Raw genomic sequence first — 22,583 nt, forward strand, 5'->3', positions numbered from 1 at the left:
TGTGAATCAAGAGTTTAGCAATACCCACTGGGGGCATTTGTTGTGCACTGGTAAAATTGTTCCCATACGAACATAATGCTTAGTGGATATGTCAAATGAAAACAGAACTACCTGCATGCAAACAAAACAGGTGCTATTAGCACATCCTCTGCCTGTTTTCACTGTTTTTAGGAAAAAATGTGTGTAGTAAAGAGCACACTGCACTGAATTCATCCCATTCCTAAAGCCTGCTAGACCCCTGCCAGCGATGGATTGGGACCTGAGATCAGTTTAGACCACATTGGTTTTTCTTCAGCTGCTACTTTGCCAAGACTTCACAGAGTAAATGGCTTTCATTAACTAATAAATTAATTCTCAAATGAACAAACCAGCACAGGCAGCTTGTTTATGGCACGAAGCGAGTGCTGCTGCAGGAGCACCAGGCTGAGTCTGAGCACCACGCCACAGGCAACCCGCGTCCTAATGGCATCGTGCTGCAGGGGCTCGGGGTGAAACTACACGAATACAGGGAACACCGCTGAAGAAGAACTGTTTGCACAGCGGTGTTGTCACCGCCTTCAGCCTGCCGTTTGCTTCTGGAGCTGTTCAACTCATCGCAAGGCTCATCCCGACTTCGGTGCTCTTTACCGGGGGCGAAGCACCGGGAAGAGGGTGAAGCAGAGAGCAGCCCCCAGGCTGGGCAGCGGCTGAAAGCTGACTGCTAAGCCGCTCTGAATCTTTGCCCAGCAGCCTCCCCTGCCAGCCCGTGGTGCTGGGGAAAGGCTCAAGGGGAGCGGGCTGGGCACGGAGCCCGGCGCTCCGGGCAGGGCGGCTGAGCGCTGCGGATCGCTCAGGTTGGGAAGGGACACCCAGAGGGGTCTCTGTGCCCCGCCTCCTCCTCCTCCTCCTCCTCTTCGTCGTCGTCGCCCTCCTCCCTCCTTCTCCTCCTTCCTCCAACCCCTCCTCCTCCTCCTGCCCAGCCGGCTGGCAGCGGGCTGCTGGCCGGGGTCCTGCGAGCCGGGGCGGGCCGGGGCAGGGCGAGGAGGGGGCTCCGGCCTCAGCCCCTGGCCCGGGGCGGCCCCCGGGGGCCTCCGCGAGGCCGCGGCCAGCGGCAGAGGCAGCGGCGGCGGCGGCGGCGGCGGCGGCGGGGCCGGGCGGCATGGCCCGGGGCGAGGCCAGCATCATCCGCTGGCTGCGGGAGGGCCGGAGCTCCCGGAGGCTCATCCTCCTCATCGTCTTCATCGCCCTGCTCCTGGACAACATGCTGCTCACCGTGGTCGGTAGGCGACCGGGTCTGGCGGTGGGGCTGCGCGCTTCGCCGTCGGTGGCTCGGGGGTGGGTCGGTTTTTGGTTCGTGACAGTGTTTTTCGTTGGTTTCTCTCCCCCCCGATTTATGCCAGCAGTAATCGCCGGTGACAGATGTGCTGCTTGGGTGCGCGAGTGATGCTCGCAAACCAAAGGTTTTCAAACACTTTGGGTGCCCCAGGTACTGCGGGCACCGGCACAAGCAGCAAAGTCTCACTTTGTTTCTCTGTCACTTGCAGGATAAGGAATTGTATAAAACCACCTTCATAATTTATTTATTTTCCCACTGAAAGCCACTAAAACTCCTCAGAATGACAACATTGATATTTTTAGCTCATCATCTTTTTTCCTCCTGCGGTCATGCAACTGAAACACCAGGCTAGATAACACTGGAGATGCCTGTTTCCTTGCGATAGTTCTCCTCTCCCCCACGCTGCTCGTCAAATGGTAGATTAATAAGAAAACTATCTACATGGGTTTTAAGAAAAGTGCTTCTAGGAGATGGTTTAATAAAATAATCAGAGTTTTGATCAAAGTTGAAGGTGCGACTTTTACTAGCTTCAAGTGGCATGGTGTCATGAGTTAGGAATTAACTCAAATCAAGTCCTGGAACATTTTTTGCTGGTAGTTCTTTAAGTCCCCATGTCAAAAGGCTCCTTTTCATATCTATTTTGTCCAAGGGATCAGAGAAACTCCTGGCTTGTGCCCACACACTGCTCATGGAGCGTGGAGCCCACCCTGTGCAGTGCTGCCCTGCCAGCCTCAGCTCCTGGGGGGGGTTCAGCTTAAAGCTGATGCCTTTAACAAAAACTCCATGAATACTTTTACCAAGTCAGTTTTGTATTTTTTAAATGAACATCCTTTCTTATAAAGTTGTTAATGTTTCCCTATTTTTTCTATAAGATGTGTGCTAGAAGCCCTTAAAAGTATTTTGGTCTGTAGACTCACTGAAAGATGGGGCTGTGTCAGAAGGGAGGCCAGGTGACTCTGCTGGTTCTGTCACTGATGCTTCCCAGTAGAATGAATCTTACATCTGTTCCAATCAGCGTGGATATGCTAGTTTCTGAGATACACGTTAATACAATTAAATTGCAGCTATGAACTAAAGCTTATAAAGCGCGTCCCTTCTAGGTGCTGTTTTCAATGTAAATTTTAAAGAAATAGTGAAATATGTAAACAGCAATACATCAATTCTGATTACTCATTTTTTGTGGCTTGTTTTGTTAACATGTTTTATTACTTTTTACTACTTTGGCTTAATGCTAGTTTCAGTGCTTTTCTCATTATTCACGTTTTCACAATCTAATAAAGGGATTTATGCAGTCATGTGCAACAGTCTGTTCAGACATGGGTTTTGCTACTTCTCATATTTTTCTTTCTGAGTTATCTCTGTATAGAAAAAAATATAATTACAAAAACTGGCAAAAAAAATAAAGACTAATGTAAAAGAACCATGTTTTAAATTGTACTATTTAAGTTCTGTGTTTCAGTCTTTTAAAATCCTTACTGATGTTATCAGTAAGGAAGCCTTGTACTTCCCAATCAATGACAAAGCAAACAAGAAAATTTGGTGATTCCATTTGTACGTAACCTTACGGTAAGATGCTAATATTTTCTATTTGTTTTTCCAGTGCCAATAATTCCCAGTTACCTTTACAGCATCAAACATGAGAAAAATGCATCAGAAGTCCAGACTGCTAAGCCTAACGTAGTTTCAGCAACGATGGACAATTTTCAGAGTATCTTCTCCTACTATGACAACTTGACGATGGTTACTGGGAATGCGTCTGCTCAGCCAGGCCCCAGAGAGCTGCCCCACACCCCGACAGAACAAATGACAGTGAACGTGACTGCTCCTCCATCTGATTGCCCTAAGGAGGACAAGGACCTGCTGAACGAAAACGTTCAAGTTGGGCTGTTGTTTGCTTCAAAGGCAACCGTGCAGCTGATCACTAACCCCTTCATAGGGCCACTGACAAACAGGTATGTTATGCAGTTAGGATTTGTGTTCATGGTTTAGTCTGGGTAGGGATTTCAAAGTACTTCTGTCTCTGTTGTGGCCCTGTTTTCCTGGCCTTCTCACTTTATCTGGAAGAGTATCTTAGCGAAACACATTTGATGAACACATCTTCTGAATGACCGCATCCTTTCCGAAATAAATCAGTAAGCACACAAGCCACTTGACAGTGTTGTACACTTCTCTTTTTCTCCAGCTCCTGAGTCCTCAGGCTTTTATAGAAACTTTTACTGAAGCGGTGTTGAAATTTCTTCAATACAGTTACACAGGGCTAAGATGCTATGGCTAAAAGATGCTACAGCTACAGGGCTACGGCTACAGGGCTAAAAGATGCTACGGCTCAGTAGTTACAAGGATCAAGCTCTGTGACTTGGTGACACATCTATTACACCTGTATTAGGCAAAAATGATGTTGAAGGTGTAGGCAGTGCTCAGATCTCTCCCCAGCTCTTGCAGACCTGCAGCTCTTGGTGTGCTTTAGTGCACAGCAATTCTGAATGTCCCGAGGTAAGGCCAAGCGGGAGGTTCTCATGGGCTTCCACAGAAGGGGAGCAGGTCTGACAAACCCTGCTGGTGCCACGTTCATCTCTGAGTTCAACAGCTCAGATTTACATCTGTGCATGATCTGCTCTGACTGTCAAATTGTCCTCTCTGAGTCCATGTGTACGTTTGATGTATTGAGCAGAATGTGTTTGGGTAGGACATTACACAAAATCCTCCTGAGCAGCATAGGAGATGCATGCACCAAAATAAATCGCTTACAACAACAGCAAACAAATAAACAAACAAACAAAACCAAATCCAAGCACTAATTACGTTTACGCAGAAATTAAAAAGTATTTATAATATCATTTAAATTTTTGGTGTTAATAATTAATTTGATTTTATTGTTAGTGTTCTGTGTAATTGTTCCCCACAGAACAAGCTGCAGCCCTTCTAAACGGAGTGTGAGATCAATCTCTGTAGGAAATAAGCTCCAAATTGTACTTAGGTCACCAACTCTCATATTTCTTATGAATCTATTTTTACAAAGAAAACATTTTCCTTTCAGAAAATTATAAGCAGAGGAAATTTTTCTGTTTCCTGTCTTGTAAAACACTTCTGTTTAGGCAGTCAGTGCTTACCACAGGTGTCAATAACCAAACTAACTGATACTCTTTAAGGCTGGATATTTCAGGTTTTGAACTAAAAGCACCTTTCTTGGATTTTACAGGTTATATGCACACTGCTTAATTTCAGTCTGACAGAGCAGTTTCCAGTGGAGAGATGAGCAGTGGTTGGACCCACAATGTTATGAATTCAAAACCTGTATTAAATCTGTGGAACTGATATAGACACAAAAGTTTTACATTAGATAGACAGCTTCATTTCTGTTTTATTTCACCTTATCTCCTCCCGTGTATCACTGCTCTGAAAGTTTGCCCTTACAAAATCACTTTTACACAAATATTGTTGCAATTTAAGGAGGAAAACAGATTTTTGTTACCCAGATTTCCTATATTGCTTTGTTAGGCACATCCACAGGCAAAGCAGCATGAAGTCAAATCATATTTCCATAACAGTTCTTTAGCTATTTTAGGTTTTACCAATAATTGTCTGTATCATTGCCTTATCTCCTATCTTACTTTTCTCCTTATTCTGCTGTTCTTATCATCATTTCCACAAACTGTCAAACCAGGGAAAAAGAAGTAAGGCACCACATGTTACCAGTGGTTTCCCAACGAGTGGGAAAAGGAGAATCAAGGAGAACACATGGCCCCGTGTGGCACGCCGTCCTCCCATCCAGGCAGAAACGAGTGTCTTCATGGCCAAGTGGCCCTAAATTAGATTTAAGGATTGCTGGTTTTCTTTCATGCACTGTTTGTGTCTCGGAGCAGTGTCTGCCTTTCTTCTGAGAAATGTTTAGTGGGAAATATCAGTTCACATATTTATCAATTAACTGTAGAAGCCACTGGCAAAACAAAACAAAACAAAACAAAACAAAACAAAAAAAGAACAAACGCAACTAAAATTGATATTTCCTAAGAACAATGTATATGTGCAGTTAAAAGGAAGTGTGAAAAATGATTATTATAAATGAAACAGAAGACGTTTGAGTCATCATTATAATGACTCTACCACTGATAAGCTGTTTAATGATAATTATTATTGCTGTTACTGCTTCTGCAAAATTTCAGCAAACTATCACAGCTCAGATTGTTAAACAAGCATGGAGTTACTTGTCTTAAAGACGCAATGTCTTTAAGTGCTTGAGATTGTATAGGATGCAACAGACTGTTCCACTCATATTGCCAATAAGTGGCAAGTCTGTGCCACAAGGCTGTGCCAGTAATTACTGAGTTTAGGTCTTCTGAAAACCTTGTAGGCTTTTTTTTTTTTTTTTTTTCCCACTTTTTCTATAACTTCTGGAGCTGAAAAATTTTAAAAATAAATTTCAAAATTAGTTTCAAGAAGCAAGCTATGCTAAAAGGTGTCTTATTTAAAGCCCATCTCCTTTCAAAGAACACCAAAGAAGACCCAAACCCATCATTGTGAGCTGTCAGCTGATGGAACACCACCATTTCCCTTTGTGCTAAGTTCTAGTGAAAATCCCAGAAAACAAACTGCCATCACTGCCCCTGAGCCTTCTTCTCTTCCTTCCTACATGTTCAGAGGTTCGCTGGGTCATGACCTGGAGGAAAATATTCCTCTTGTCATACATCTCCACTGGGGCTGAAGATGGCCAAAATGCCAGCCAGGGAAGGCTGAGCGAGCGGTGCTCATGTTGGTATTGCTGTAGCTATACTGTAACAGGGTTAAAGTCAGTAGATTGCAATCCTGTAATGGATAGGCAATTAGGCTCTAATCATCCACAGCTGCTAACCTGGTCAGTGTAACCTTTATTTTACTGCTGCACAGGACCCATCAATTGGTCGTCTCATTGCAGTGTAACATTATTAGTGAGTGTAATCCACTTCCAAACAGTTCTGCAGTCTGGGGTCAGCATGACCCTGAAATGGGGTAATTCAGGCTTTCTCTGTCACTGACAGCCTTTCCTATCCCTTCTTCAACTGATGACTGGCTTTTTTTGGGAGTCGGAAACACTTGTAGGAAGCACTTTCAGCTATATGTAGCCTCCCTGAAACATGCTGGACCCTCTGGTTGCTTCTGCTTCTCTTGTAGTGTTTTGTGAGGAGTGCCCAAGAAAATGACTTGTTAAGGTGTGATAGCAAGAAAAAGGAAGAGACAAGACAGGAAAAACGTAGAGATAACTGTGATGGAGCACAGCATGTTGTGCTCCATTCAAATTAGAAACTGCATATGCACAGGTTTCACATGGCAAGAACAGGAACAGCCCAGGACTGGGGACAGAGTCTCTGAACAGCTGGCTGTTACACGTAGTGCCTCCCCTTTTTGTGATCATTTGTTATATATTGTAATTTTTCCGATCAGTAAAAACTCCCAGTCTGTGCTTTCTCATGTCTGTTGGACAGCCCAGAACTGCAGCTGCAGATTAGACATTTGTGGTGGCACAACTGCCAAGTAATTAGCACTGCTATTTTAGGAGGAGGCAGGGTTTGCTAAGATTGTGCAGGAAAAGACAATCTACACTTCTAGCTGTCAGCTGGATGTGGGTAAGAATGGCCCCAGAGCAAGAACAACCACAACATCCAAGGGCTCAGCAACCCTGTGCACGGTAGCACATCATCTCTAAACTGTGGGGGGAGTTCCAGGCAACTTCGACCATTTCAGAGGACTATAAATACTTGCTTAGCTCAGCACAAATGCACGTCCTCTCCTGACTCTACCTTCACATCGCTTTATATGGTGGACCACAAGCAATATAGATTTTGGGTGAAAGGACTAGCTCTGCTCACACAGAGCCTGGTTCTGAGATGATTCTCTGGGTGGGAAAGGCATGTGTTAGACCTCAGCATGTGCAATAAGACGTCATGGTCTGCTGCAGGGTGAGAGCAAGAATGAGTTCTGCCTCCATGACTCTCTGCTATGTGGTGCTTCACACCTTGGTGTGACTCTGTTTGTCCAAGATAAAGGAGGAATAATATGCATGACTGCAAAAGCTAAGACCAAAGCAAATTGAGTCTTAACGCAGTGTACTTGTAGGAGCTGTGAATTGCTGTCTCATGGTCCCTGTGGCAAATCAAAGAATTACTTAATTTCTTTACTGCAATCAGACTTCTCCTCCCACAGTGTCCATCCTAGACACCTCTGGGATGGCTTTCACAGACAAAACCCCCAATTCCAATGGGAGAAGGAATGCACACTCAACTTCTGCATTCACAGTACCACAGAGCCAGATAATATCACTCACCAACAGCAGTAGCCGTGCATGCAGGGGTTATTTATCTGTATTTGTATCAGTGCTTTCTGTAATTCAAAAATTCAAATTCAAAGCAATTGTGATCAAACTCACTGTGGCCTTTTCTACATGAGCCCACTGGGAAGAGCAGTCAAGGGGATGGCAATAGGAGGTGATTCTTTTTTATGTCCTTGCATACACAGAGACATCAGTGGAGATTAGTGTCCCTCTGTATAATACTTACCATGTACACACAATGATAGAAAAGACAAGCCTAGAAAAATCATCCTCTTTAAATTAAACAGACAAAAAAAAAAAAAAAAAAAAAAAAAGGTATAGTTGTATTCTTTTAATGATCAGGTATCAAGGTTTTGAGAGATTAAAGTGATTATCGTAAGCCCACAGAAGAAGAGGAATTGAGGTTGCTGTTTGCTGTTAACCAGTCCAGTTAAGTAACCACAAGAGTAACGTTTCCTCTGCTGCATTTTTGTAGCACCTACTTGCAGATTTCAAGTAGAAAACTCAGTGCACTATGTTTTTGTCATATTTTTAATGGCAAAATTCTTCCACGTGTTCTTCATTAGAAATTTCTAAGGCTTGTGAAAAAGTGCATGCTATATTTCTTCCGTTCTCAAAACTCCAACAAATGTTAGACACCAATAATGAACAGCCTTATGCTTCAAAGACTTTACTATTATCTGTGGTCCTTACTTGTATAAAAATTACATTGACAAATAAACAAAGCTCAGAAAAATTATGTTGTTTTACCTGTCTTAAGACTACCATTATCAAAAATGAGAAGGGCCATTGTAGAGTCTTCCATTATTTGATTGACCTACTTAAACTAGTACCCCCAATATAAAAGCCCAGTACTGTCAAGTCACTGGGAATTAAAGTCAATTACTATTCCTTTGAATATCTTCACTGTTGAAGAATTTGGCCATTAAAAAATGTCTTTGCAAATACATTTGAGATACAGAATTTTAGGGAAAAGGAAGCTGTGAATAAAGTATGGTGACCACACAGACTGTCTGCAGAGCTACCTGGGTAGTACTTTTGATTCCAAGGCAGTGTTTTAATGACATGAAAAGCAGCATATTGTGAGGTCTTTGTTGAAATTTCAAATTTAGCTGCCTAAAAATGCATTTGCTTTCCAGACAGAAAATAATTTATTTCCTGGAAATTTGAAAATGCTCATAGCAGCCGGGCATATCTCCAGGCTATTTCTGATGTTTTTGTACTTTTGAGTTTTGATGAAGAAAGCTTTGATCAGCTCCATACTTAATCCTAACACTGTGGAAAAGCAAAAAATATTACTCTCAGACACTTTGGGACACTTTCAGTACTTGTAGTTGAAGCAGAACTCCCAGTGAAGCTGATGACAAATTTTCCCAGAAAAAAATCCATTGGTTTGACCATGTCTCATTTCAGTCATTGTCTCATGAGGGTGGAAACAGACGATTCTTGAAACATTACTGGAATATTTCAAAGCTCAGCATGCTTAGATGAATCTTCCATTCTCATATTCTTGGCAGCCCCATAGAGAACCAGAGGGGTTTTACTGAGAACAATTATGGTGGAACGAGAACAGGACAATCAAATTCTAATGAAGGAAGGACTTCTTCCAGGGATTTCAGATGAAAAGTGTGCTGCACCAAATGAGAAGGCATTTGTAACATGGAACAATTTGATCATGTTGTCCACTATAAATACTTCAAAACCTGCAAAGAAACCACAGGTTGGGTTTTTGCATCTTTTGTGCATGTGCATAAAAAAACAACCAACCAACCAACCAACCAAACAAACAAAACAACAACAACAACAAAAACCCAAAACCTCATGCAATTAAATGTAACTCAAAATATCAGTGAAACAATCCTGCAAATGTGATTTTATTTTATTTTTTTTTTTCCAGAATAGGCTACCAGATTCCATTGTTTGCTGGCTTCTGCATCATGTTTGTGTCAACGATCAGTAAGTGGCCACTTCTTACTTAGTATTGTTCAGATGCAACTTTTAAATAAATGATCTATAATAATGATCCTTAGGAATTCTTGTTGATGTAGAGGAATTGATGCAGAGGAGTGCAAACAGGAGCATAGCCTGCAAGTCAGCTGAGATAATTTGCCCACCCAAAATGGTGTTAATAAGGCCTTAGCTTCTGGTCTATGTTCAGTTTTGCATGGCACTTAAAGATGTGGCCCAGATGGAAAGAGGACAAAGGAGAACATCAAGCATTGTTAGAAGCCTGTGGGGAATGATTAAAAAACTGGGGTTGCTTCAGAAGGCAGGTGTAAGATTTATCAGAGTTTATGACAAAAAATGGAAGGAAATTAAGAGTTTTCCATGTCCACTGCATGTAAGAAATGGAATAGCAACCTTAAGAAAGTATTAAAGAAAAATTAAATTAAATATTAGGAAAATATTTCTGACAGCAAGGGGACTGAAATGATGGATAAGATTATCTGTTGGTAGAGTCTCTGACAACTCCAGATTTTTGGAACAAATGTTACTTAGTGTGGTTATAACAGTAGTAAGTCTAATTCATGGTCAGCTGTGCCACACAGCATCCAGTGCAGAGCTGGGAACACCTCTGTAAAACCTCTCCACCCATTCACTTACTGGAAGAAACGCTGGTGTGAGCCTGTGCATGTGTTAAATCCTATCTTTGTGAATGCCTGGAGCTTCAGCCTGGGCAGCCCAAAGTGCAGCCATGGGGGGAACAAGGCTGGAAAGAAAGGTCTTAATACGCCTCCGTGTGCAGCTGAATCAGAGCAGGATGTAATCAAATCCCAAGTAATTAGTTAAAACTGCTTGGGCGCTTGCATTCTGTGTTACCAGAAGGCTCTGACACCTAAGAACAATTCAACACTGACACATCCAAATGCAATAAGAGAGAATAATGCTGTTAGCATTGAAAGTGGCACAAGTCACTGTAAACACCTGACTGAATTGCAGAAAGGTGTTTTTTTTTTTTTTTTTTTTTTTTCTTTTTGTGATCATTTAAAGAAATCTAACTTTTTAACCTAGTTAGAGTTAACCTAATTTTAAAAATTTACCTCTGTCTTTTCCATAGTGTTTGCCTTCTCAGGAAGCTACACATTACTGTTTATTGCAAGGTCCCTCCAAGGAGTGGGCTCCTCTTGTTCTTCAGTGGCAGGTAAGAGAGCATATGATAGAGTAAAATACAGATCACCAATTCTGTCTTTTTCAGTAACAGTCATTTCTTAATTGTATTTTGTCTGTGGTTTCAATAATTAACACAAAATTATTCAATTAAATCCATTTCATTATTTTTTTCTGCCTCTTTCCTATGCAGTAGCTCACAAGCAAGTATCTTTTCAGAATAACTTGATATGTGGGCTGCAGGAAGGTAGAGCACTAGATGATGTGCTCTCTCCCTGGGGTTTCTGCATGTGTGCCTTCAAGATTTTAAATTCATTTTTAGCCCTTTTAAAGGTCACCATGAACTTATGTTGGTACTTATTATCATAGGGATAGTACCGCTGCCTGTTTCTGAAATTTCTGTTATAAAATGCTGTTTCCTGTGGCTTGTTATTCTGCCTGCCAGTTTGGACTCAGATTGCCTGTGCTAGATATCCAATATAAGATTTTTATTTTTATTTTTAAATGAACAAGTAAAATGGAGTATGGATTTTCACTCCAAATTATTCAATGATCTCTGAGACTGAGTCTAGAGAAATTATATTTTGTTCATGATGACAGCAGGAATATAAATTTGCCTTGAAAGGGGAGGTGAATAGAGCTTTGTGTCCAGAGCATGTCTCTTGGCTTCCTCAGGAAAAATCCCCCCTCCCAAATGGGACTGGTCAATAAACAGGGCTCACGTACTTCTCATAGGAACATAACAAACATTTGAGAGTTGGATTCCACCCAGATCCCCACTGCAGGGATTGTGCTGCAGCCTTGGGGCAGGTGGAGATATCCAATGGAGATCCTCAGCCCCCAAACTAATTAAGCTTACAAGTCAAGCTTTCCAAAGATAAGACATGCCAGGATCAAAATTTTTGTTCAGCTTTATCTCAGTCCCAGTTCAGGGGTGTACCTTGAGATAGGGTTCTTTGATGAGCACGTATTTTTCCCCAGACAGCCTACAAAACAGAGCAGAAAAGGCCAGGAGTCTCCCTTGTCCACCCCTTTCCTGAAGGCAGGATCTGTAATTCCTCATGCATACTTGACAGATGTGCTCTCAAAAGCCTCCAGAAATGCCCTCAGCATTGAGCTTTGTGCTTAACTACATTTACTGTTAGGAAGTCCTTTTCTGATCTCTCATCTAAAGCCTCCTTCCTGTCATTCATATCCATTTCTGGTTCTCATAGTTGAGAGAACATGAAGAACAGTTTCTACAGTTTCTTTTCTTTATCTTTGTGGCTTTTTTTTTTTTTTTTAATATCAAGACCACATCACATCGCACATCAGTTTCCCCTCTCTAGCTTTAAATCCAAAGACCTGCAGCTGTCCCTTGGTGACGGTCACTTGACCTTTGCTCATGCCCATTGCTCTTTTTCGAGTAGTCTGGACTCCCCCAGCTCTTCTTGCACTGCACCAAGGCCAGACCCAGCCCTCAGAAGAAGCTCAGACCCCAGACAAGTGCCAATGGGAGGGAAACAGTCACTTAATGAGTCCAACAGTCCACCTCATTTCCAATACCTGCTTGCTCATGCTCAGCCATGACTTGCCCTCAGAGCTGCAGTACTGTAGTAGTGGGTGTAGTATCCCCCCTGCGGCTGTGCAAGTGATCTCTGTAAATTTGCTGTGAATTCTGATATTGTTCTCTAAGTTGCTTTTCAACCAGTTTGAAGTCTGCCACGACTTTCAGTAAGCGTGTTCATCCACACAGGACCTCTGTTACCTTAACTTTCAGTACACATGATGGTCTGTATTTACATAGTGATCAGTCATGCAGGGCCGTGTGTTCTCTTTCTGGCTCGCTGTCTGGCTGGGGACCTTATATACTGAGTCCTTGATTTGAAAACAGAATTAATAATTTCTATGAGGACTCTTCTGTAGCATTTACCACTACTGTGTCTGAGTGCTCCACAAAAGCAAATGAAAGAGGCTTCATGTTTCATTTTGTGAAATGATGGCTCATCATCGAATGCAGAAATGGGGAACATGAAGATAAAGGTCAAAAGCGTCCTTTAATTTTGGGTGCTGAACTTGAAATACTCATTTTGAAAGCAATCAGCTGGGCATGATACTTTATGCTCAGAGCACAGCCTGCAGCGACCGGGGTTGTAGCTGTTGGCCATCACCAACCTTTGTGTCGAGCATCCAGAGCACAAATAGCAGATGGAAAATACTCGTCGAGAGCTTTGTTTCAACTGGCTGAAAAGCAGCTTCTAAACACTGTGTGACAAAGGCAGGGACAGAGAATCCAGCAAATCAGGGCATCATTAAACTACCTGAGTAATAGGGTGTAATAGAACATGGCATTGAGACCATTTATGTGTGCCAAACTCCCTTCTGCTTCAAGGCAAATTGCACGTGGAGGGGACTTAAACACACACATATATATGTATGTGCACCTATATATGTGTATAAATATAGATATACATGTATATGCGTGTAGGTATATACTTATATACAGATACCTGCTGTCACCTCTATCTAATACATTGTGGGACACAGCTGCCTAATTTTTTCCTTTGTTCTATTCTGTTTGTATTTTAGGGATGGGTATGCTTGCCAGTGTATACACAGACGATGAAGAGAGAGGCAATGCGATGGGGATCGCACTGGGAGGACTTGCTATGGGAGTATTAGGTCAGTGAGACTGGGGCTCTGCCACCATCACAAACCGCCTAAAGCACCTCCTTGTGGTCTGTGAAAACAGCAGCAGGATCTCCTTGGGTGCAATGTTACTGTGCCATCTCCAGATTAGTTACACAGTGCATGTTAAGAATCGTTTCTTACGCAGAAACGTATTTCTTATGCTGATATACATCAGATGATAATCTCTGAGGTGCTTGGGTTTTGTTTAAATGGAAGAGTGTTTTGGGGTGTGAAGAATATGGTTTTCATAATCACAGAGATCAATGAGCTTTTCTGTTGGTTTTATTCATCTTTTTTTGTTGTTGTTTTGTTGTTGTTTTTGTTGCTGTTGTTCATTTGTTTTTTGTTTTTTGTTTTGTTTTGTTTTGTTTTAAATTAAACTATGTGGTCCCTGTGCCAACACAGGGTGCCCAAATGCTTGCAGAGGACATTTGTTTGGGGTCAGAAACGTGGTTTCACAGCTTTTCCTTCATTTCTCCCCCTCAGTGGGCCCACCTTTTGGAAGCGTCATGTATGAGTTTGTGGGGAAGAGCTCGCCGTTCCTTGTGCTGGCAGCGCTGGCTTTGCTAGACGGAGGTCAGTGCACATGGAGAATCAGTATTGCCTTGTAGCACACCCATTTCATGTGCCTGTGTCCCGACCCCTTCTTGAAGAAACCTTACAGTATTGATTTCTTTCCACAGCTGTTCAATTATTTGTTCTGCAGCCGTCCAGAGCACAGGCAGAAGTGAGTATTGCAGTAAAGCACTCTAGGCAACACCTGATGCTTTGCCTTTCCTAATCCCAACTTTCCATTTGTTTCCTAGAGTCAGAAGGGGACACCGTTACTGACACTTTTGAAGGACCCATATATCATCATTGCAGCAGGTACCAGATCCTTTTTTATTTTTTTATTTAAATCAACTCTTGGCATTATTCCTGCCATCCTGGAAAGCCTCGAGCTAGTCTGGCCTAGCAATAATGTCATTTGCTGTTTTCATTTACATGAAGCACAAAGAACAAAGTAATCCATCAGTAACTCTGGATGGAGGTACCAGTAGAAACACGGTAGGCTGGAAGCTGGAAACGTAGGTGTCTGCCTAGCTGAGAGGGCACTAATGAGCTGCGGATCCTTGCTAAAACAAGGAATTGTGCACTGTGCTGAGATGTGGCCATGAAAATGCCCATGAGACAACTGAATAGGGCAGAGATGTGGAGGAAGGAACCACCAGCACATCCTGGGCAGACAGAAGAAATAACTCAGAAGTTTTCTTCCATCTGAGGAGGGAGTGAGGGTCTCTAGAGCATGGGTTGTGTTTCAGAAAAGGTCTGGGTCAGATGGTGAGTGGCGTTTGGTATTACATGTACTGTTTGTCTTGTGCCTTGAGGGAAGTTTGCCTTTTGCGTCATGTTTTGTTGGTTTGCTCTGAAGAGGGCTGTAATTAAGCCTGACCCTTTTAAATGTCTGTAAAATACCTGGAAGCAGATCATGATTTTTACTGCTTTGTCCCTTAATCCTAACCTGCTTGTCTGACAAAGCAATGCCTACAAGCATTTTTGGGGTGCTCGGGTCTTGGTGATCTCAGGGCATTATCACTACCTTAGCTCTGTGACAGGACACTTGGTCAAGCTGTGACTGAAGTTATACAGAGACTTTTGCTTAAAACATTCTTGGAGCATTTAAAGACTTTGCTATTGGACAAGAATATGTGAGGGAAACAAGCTGCACAGATGGGAACTGTCTTAAGAGCTCAAATCCACTTTTCATCTGATCCAGTACCTGGCCTCTTACAGTGGTTAAGAGCAGGTGCTGCAAGGTGAGGTTCATCTCTCCTACAAGTAGATGTCTTGGGAATAGTGCAATCCCTGTCAGGGTATAATCTGATAGAGCTTGTTTTAAACCACAAAATATGTCGGGGTGTTTATTTCAAGGGATACTTTGCTTGCCTGAGCTGCTCATGCCAAGTTTAGTCTTAACCACGTAAGAGAAAAGGTAGCAAGACCCATGGATCTCACCTTTTATCCCAGGAAGGAAGACTGTATGGCTGTACGGAGGGACAGAAGCACAGAGACCCTCTCTGCTCCCTTCCCTCCTGCTCTCTCCAGCTGCACATGGTGACTTGTCCACCTCCCACCAGGCATTGGTGTCCAGGAAAGATGAAAGTTCCTGCTGAGGGTCCCTCCCGTGGGTTGCACATGGGTTTGGTTCAGTGTCCACTGTCCCTGCATCCCAGGAGAGAGACTGCCCAGTGCTTGGCAGAATGGATGATGCCCATGTTCTCTAACCTCAGCCCCCTCAGCCTTAAATGTTCATTGCTTCAGTTCTGAAGCTGTTGCTTTATGCAGCAAAAAGAGTTTTGAAAGTGTCATTTGCTGTTCCTCACCCCAGTGAGGGTTTTGTTCAGATACAGTGATTTGGGAAGGTTGAAAGTCTCATGGATTTGCACTGCTCAGGGAGGACAGAAGTTCTGAATGCCTTCTAAGCATTCATTTAAAAACTCTTTAAAATTAATTTTAATTTTAAAATTAAATTAAAAAAAAAATTGTTAAACAATGACAAAATTCAAGGCATGGGGTTAATTCTCTAGTGGGTTAATTGCTAACCACAAGTAAAAAACAGGGAAATTTAAGGGGTGCTGCAAATGGACTACTAGTTTAAGTGCTTTTTGCACTCTCAATTTAGGTACACGAATTTTGTGGCATAAATTCAATCTGCTAAGTGTGCGTCATACCCTTGAGTCAAAATTGTTTGCATTTCCAAAGCACAAGAGCTTCCTGACCGATTCCCCTACCTGTGGCACCACGTCACTCTTCAGCACCAGCTGTCCCAAACTGAAGCACACAGGCCCCTCATCCTAGCTCAGCTCTTCCCTCGGCAGCCCCTGCTGCCCCTGGGCTGGTGACAGAGGGGACTTGGCTTCACTCAGTGCCACACTGATGTCCTGAGCCCTGCAGCGATGCTGCAGTGAGGTGCTGTGGTCACCCAGGTTGGGCTGCGAGATGGGCTAGTTTGAGTTACCAGACCCAAAAAGCAGATCTGAGACGGTTATTGTCACTAGCACGTGGGCTCTTGAGAAAACTCAAGGCAGCTTTTTGCTGGGTACTGGGTTTTTCACAGAGAAATACCAGTGATCTCCACGGTGCTCTGCCAGAAAGCTAGGGGGTTCCCAGCCCTGGAGGTGGAATCCAGCTGGAAGGTTGCAATTTCACATCTTCTGGCCAATGCAGGACATTTAATCTATTTTAAGCAAGAAACAATGTAGGATTTCTGCTCCCAAGATACACACCCCTAAAGAGAGCTCAGCTCCAGATAAAGCAGAGGAAAAAATTACCTTGTTTTGGGGAAGTTTTACTGAGGTAGCACGGTGTTTATTAAACTGTGCCCTGAGTTTGCAGAGTACCAACTCAGGCTCTCACCTTTCCCTTGCAGTACATCCTAAAGGTCCAGGTACCTTTGTCACTTCTGTGAGGGGCTGGCAGCAGGGACAGGTTCTGTTACCCTGTGGCTGCTTCAGGCCCTTTGGATGAAGTGGGGAAGGCCTCCCAACTCAAAAAAAGCACTGTGGGGTCTAGCAATCCCCACACTAAGGCTGCAGCCCACTCCTGAGAGAGGGCAGAGGGCTTGGACCCCACCACCAGAGCTCAATCTGCGGGCAGTGGAGCAGGAAGCAAAACCCTACGCGGGCAGAGAGCAGCCGGCAGGCAGGATTGAGTCAGCGCTTCTGTTCTTTGCATGTAAATGACCAAAGGTCCAGAGATTCAAAAGAGATTTGGAAGCATTTGAAATTCATATGGGTGGGCAAGCTCAGCCAAGCTGATGCTTTGTGGCATGGCTTAGTGGCTGCCGGCTCCCTCTTGCAGGGGGTAGGCATCCCTCTGGCTGTCAGGTGGTATTTTTAGGATACCGACCTCCACGGCTCATCTTCCTCATTCACAACGGGTTGGAGCCATGCCTCTTACACAACAGGTTCAGGTTTTGCCCCAGGAGATTGGAGATAAAGACCAAAGGAGGGTGGATTTAGCTTGTCGTTTGTACACGGTCAGACATCACGAACTTTCTAAATGTCATCAGGCTCGCTGTAGACTTTGCTGCCCCCCTTCACATTATGAAAATAGCTTAACCTTTATTGCAGAATTTCTGGGAGAATTGAAACATACAGAAAGTTAGTCTTCAGTGACTTTACACTCTGTTCTATTTAACATTAATCAGCATTTGATGCATGACAAATAGGTCTGTAAAAAGCACTTTTTTTTTTAAATAAAAGCATTGATTCTTTGCACAGGTTTTTGTTCATAGTCAAAATAAATAATTTTTACTTTTTTTTTTTTTTTTTTTTTTTTTTTTTTTTTTTTTTTTTTTTTTCCTCCCCCTTCTTTCTCCAAGGCTCAATCTGCTTTGCAAACATGGCTATCGCTATGCTTGAACCAGCTTTACCCATCTGGATGATGGAGACCATGTGTTCCAAAAAATGGCAACTTGGTAAAGTATAGCACATTACTTCGGTCTGCTATATTTTGTCTGAGGGATGTCTCTGTTCTGGTCCTGTTAATAATGCTCTCCTTAGACACTTAAAGGTAGTCTTTTTTTTTTTTTTTTTTTTTTTTTTTTTTTTTTTTCATCCCTTGCAGCAATGCTGCTGCATTGGAGACTTATCACTGAACAGGGCACAACATGACTCAATTCCTGGCCCAGCACTCTAGACATGAGCACATTTCAGGTTCTGTTTGTAAATATATGTTGTAAAGCCTTTGTGGCACTCTAGAAAAGCACAAAGATTAGACTCTCAAAGAATCAATTGACAAAAATTTTCAAAAATCATTTGGTTTAGGGTTTTTCCCAGAGGGAATCCCTCCTCAGTGCCTAGTGTGAACTGCTGGGAGCAAGAAATCTGTGTTGGATGCAGTGTATGCTGCATCCAGCATGCACACATTAGCATGGACTGCTTCCAGGGCTGCAGATGGCAATGGTAGGAAAAGCATGGACTTCTCTTAGAATGTAGCCACCAGAGAGAAACAGGACACGAGGAACATTTTCTAGTATCAATGAATGGCATTTGAAAGCAAAAGAAAAATCCTTGTTGAAAATAATATTCATCAGACTAATATCCCTAGAGAATACTAATACAGGTGTCCCTACACCACAGAGAAAATACAAACCCTGTTTCTAATGAATGCAAACTCAGATCTTGGGTGGCCATAGGTGGCAGTCCTTAATGTATTACTGTACTGTTGAAAGTGGTAATGATTGCTAGCCCATTACACAGCAAAATTAACACACAGACCTAGATATTTTAAGCCTCACAAAGAAAAACAAAGATGGCTTATCTGCCTCCCCCACTAGAGTATACTGGTGTAACAGAAATGAGATTTACAAATCTCCTATCTGAACAGAGGTTCCTAGAAGGAAAATATCCATTTTAAATTAAGACTAATTTTACCCCTTAATGATATAAGTAATTGAGTCCATTACACTTTGTCTGATTTGACAGCATTAATTAAAGTTTTTAAGCCTCTTAAATTATATCTGAACTGCAGGGTTTTAAGCAAATGATTATCTTATGCAGTTTTGAGATCCAGTTGTTTGAAGAGTGATCAGAAGAAGGTACAAAGGGCTCTAATTTTGATCAATTAATGTTACTTTGCATAAAGCTTATTTAGAAAATCACAGTTCTGCTTCAGTAGAAGCACAGCTTACCACTGCGACTGTACCACACCAACATGCAAGCCTTATTGACCAAGCTTTTGCAGTATTTTTCTTAGTTTTCGAGCTCTGCTGTAAATGGCCATTTCATATAAAAAGTCTGCTCCAAGCCATACTGAAGTAGCTGCGGTTGCACAGGTGAAAAGGTTTCGGCAGCATTGCCATTGTGACCCACAAGGATTTTAATCACAGGATATTGCTGTGCTAAAAATTACCTCTCGATTTTTCTTATGAATATCAGAGAGATAAAGGAAGGAGGATGGATAAGCAGGAAATGAGAAAATCTGTGTTGCCTTGGTGAGAGATGAGGAGCACATACACTTAGAGGAAATTGTTTGATTGTGTACCATAATGTCATGGCCGCTCTCTAAATCTGAATTATCTGATTTAAAAATGACCAAATGGAAGGCTTGCTGTGGCATGTGTTAAGTTGCCAGACTTTCCCACTTTTGTCAGGTTTCCCAGATTTACTCGGGAAGATGCAAAATTGAACAGGAACACCAGAAAGATGCAGTGCCTTACTTAGTTCCAAGAGACATCAACCCTACAACACTGAGCCACCACCTGTGCCCCTGTCTCACAGAAATCTTTCGTACAAGGCCACCTCCTGGCTGGCAGTGGTGATCGGGCATCATGGCATTACAAGCCCACCTGTAGTACAGGGGCTCCTGGCCATGGGGTACCCAACACATGCTCCATATGCCAGCCATGCAACCCAGAAAGAAGCGTGAAGGAGAAAAATGATCTTTCTTGAACTACCCCAAAGTTTACTGCAGTTCGAATTTTTTTTTATTTTTATTTTTTTCCTCTTTGCATCTCCTCTCCCATGCCAGGCCTTGCAGCTGATGCTGGAAAGCTCTGTTCAAAGGTGTCATATTGCTCCTGCATTTCATAGATGATGTCCTGAGATTTCAGGAAAAGGATGTAAGAAACCGGATATTTGATTCTCTGGGCTATGCACAAAGCCTCCATTAGATGTGTTCAGACCAAAATTGCATCGTCTGGAATTTATTAGTTTCTTCTAACACCTCGCTGAAGTCGTTGCTGATAAATCATCTCATTCATATTTTTCAGGCGTTGCTTTTCTTCCGGCTAGTATCTCTTATCTTATCGGGACTAATCTTTTTGGGATACTTGCGCACAAAATGGGAAGGTATGCTTAATTTAAAAATATTAATAATCTTCCAGTGTGTTCTTGTACCATTTGCAGTGTTTCTCAGGGCAGTTTGTTGATGGTGGAAGTTATTAAAATTTTCTTTGTAGTAGGAAAATCATTTTTGGAACACGTTGCTCCTTTGGTTGTGCTCCTCTGCACTTCAGACATGGCTTTGAACCATCCCAAATCACCTTGAATACCTTGCAGGCACTGAAGTCTGACTGATGTTTCTTCTTTGGTAGGTGGCTCTGCGCTTTACTCGGGATGCTAATCGTGGGAGTAAGCATTTTATGCGTAAGTAGAAGATGTATCTGTCACACCATCTAAATGTTCCCGTGTTCATCTTTGAACATGTGCTTTATCGTGAGATTTCACTGGAGCTTCTGCCTTACAGATATGTTATTAAACAATGTGTAGCTAATGGGTTCCAGATCCCCTATCTGAGCACTTCAAAATCTCAGTGGTTCAATTATTTTGAAGGAAGTGTGGCTCCCAAAGAAGGGGGGGGCAGGATCATTCTGTAAGCTGCTGTCACTCAGCAGCTTACTCTTGCTCGTGAGAGAGAGGGTGTCAGTGGTGCAGTGGCACAGCCATCTGCTGCAGCAGGCCAGAAGATGTGTCAAACGCCAGCTGCACAACTGTAGAAAGCATGCTCTAACTACTCTGGGAATTTCTCTTAGAAAAAGAAAACTAACCTCGTTAGTGCAACCTAATTAACTACCTGAAATTTCGTTCATAGGTGCCATTTGCTAAGAACATTTATGGGCTCATAGCACCCAATTTTGGAGTTGGATTTGCCATCGGTGAGAAAAATCACAATGACTTTTTTCAGTCTGTTGTTTATGTAAAAATGGTTTTGTGTGAAGTTACACAGCAAACAAGCTTTGTTGCTATCCTGGCTTGACAGTATTGAGGCCTGAGCTGTGGCCTGGACTGGCAGGTGGAGCCAGGAGGACCACGGGGCAGTGCTGGAGCTGATGTGCTCTAAGCTTGTGTCTCTCATGTCCGTCAGCAAGTGTCATGTGCACATCTGTATACATCCATATGTGACCTCAGACACAATACAGGCTGTTTTAACACAAACTTTTGCATATTTAAGAATAATCACCCTTTTAGTTGCTGTTGCATACCATTTTAGCACATAGTTGGCTGAGATGTTAAATAAAATTTAAAAAAAAAGGACATTTTTTCTGAACTCTGTTCCTCTCCCTCACGACCAGGAATGGTGGACTCCTCCATGATGCCCATCATGGGCTACCTTGTGGATCTGCGCCACGTGTCAGTGTATGGCAGCGTGTATGCCATAGCCGATGTTGCCTTTTGCATGGGCTTTGCGATAGGTAAGTCTTCCATCTTCCTGCCTAAAATGCACTTGACAGTAAAGAGAAATGTGCTGTGCTGCTAGGCATGAATCCCCGTGGCATTTGCAGGCTTTTTGAGCTGGGGTTGCTTTTTTTTTTTTTTTTTTTTTTTTTCTTGCTTTTTTTTTTTCAAGAAGCCAGAAGCAGAGGGAAAGAATGCAGGGAGCTGTTTGGCATCAGTTCCCCTCCTCTGCCATGGTGCTATGCATGTCTGAATAGCTGTTAAGAGGCTTGAGGCAGGCAAGCACTGATCAGAGATAGGATATCCCTAGGAAAAAGACCTTGCAAGACCTGGGACTGCCACCGTGGCTGTGCTCCTATGTGTCTGGGAGGGAAATAACTCCCCAAATTAACTCCCCCATCACCCCCTGTCCCTTGAGTGCCTGGTACAGACACGCCACAGACCCTCAGCACATCTCTGATTTCTGCAGTGAATGCAGGGTCTGCAGCCAGAGAAGGTTTCTGTTTTAATTACCTATGTATGCTTGTATTCCATAAATCTGTTTGTAAAGTGGGAGTTATGCATGTAAAATTACTGTTCAAAGTGAATGCTGCAAATTTTATGGTATTCAGGAAAAGGGTTTTATTTATAAAAGGTCCCTCTGCTGGTGGTGCCATTGCAAAGGCAATTGGATTTCCATGGCTCATGACAATTATAGGGATCGTGGATATCCTCTTTGCTCCTCTGTGCTTTTTCCTTCGAAGTCCACCTGCCAAAGAAGAGAAAATGGTAAGCGTGACATCTTCTTTGCTTTTTTTCTTTCAGTGAAATGAATGATAACTTAATTCTACATCTTTGCCTCTAATTTTCCAAAAACGGGACTAGCAAAGTTTATTTCACTGTCTTGCATCACCTTTGTTATAACCCCCACCTCATTTTCTGCCCAAGATGTATAAAGGAAATTTTTTAGTTACATGTCCCCCGTGCTGCTGTTCCAAGGTTTGCTGTCCCTGTTATACTGATCTGGTTCTGAAGTCCTGTTACTCCC

At 42.7% G+C, this 22,583-nt stretch overlaps 1 protein-coding gene across 1 annotated transcript in view; it reads left to right on the top strand.

Annotated features, from left to right (window-relative positions):
- Window positions 1-997: 997 nt before the first annotated feature.
- SLC18A2 (solute carrier family 18 member A2) overlaps window positions 998-22,583 on the top strand; it is a 28,140-nt gene continuing 6,554 nt past the window's right edge. Inside the window, exons 1-14 of the mRNA XM_084526460.1 lie at window positions 998-1,259; window positions 2,916-3,267; window positions 9,517-9,575; window positions 10,678-10,761; window positions 13,296-13,388; window positions 13,884-13,973; window positions 14,081-14,124; window positions 14,204-14,264; window positions 17,761-17,856; window positions 20,152-20,230; window positions 20,476-20,527; window positions 20,973-21,036; window positions 21,454-21,573; window positions 22,191-22,324. Of these exons, the coding sequence (XP_084382586.1) occupies window positions 1,139-1,259; window positions 2,916-3,267; window positions 9,517-9,575; window positions 10,678-10,761; window positions 13,296-13,388; window positions 13,884-13,973; window positions 14,081-14,124; window positions 14,204-14,264; window positions 17,761-17,856; window positions 20,152-20,230; window positions 20,476-20,527; window positions 20,973-21,036; window positions 21,454-21,573; window positions 22,191-22,324 (1,449 nt within the window). The 5' untranslated portion in view covers window positions 998-1,138. The remainder of the gene's footprint in view (window positions 1,260-2,915; window positions 3,268-9,516; window positions 9,576-10,677; window positions 10,762-13,295; window positions 13,389-13,883; window positions 13,974-14,080; window positions 14,125-14,203; window positions 14,265-17,760; window positions 17,857-20,151; window positions 20,231-20,475; window positions 20,528-20,972; window positions 21,037-21,453; window positions 21,574-22,190; window positions 22,325-22,583) is intronic.

This window comes from Aythya ferina (genome assembly GCF_964211825.1).
Source record: "Aythya ferina genome assembly, chromosome: 7".
NCBI lineage: Eukaryota > Metazoa > Chordata > Aves > Anseriformes > Anatidae > Aythya > Aythya ferina.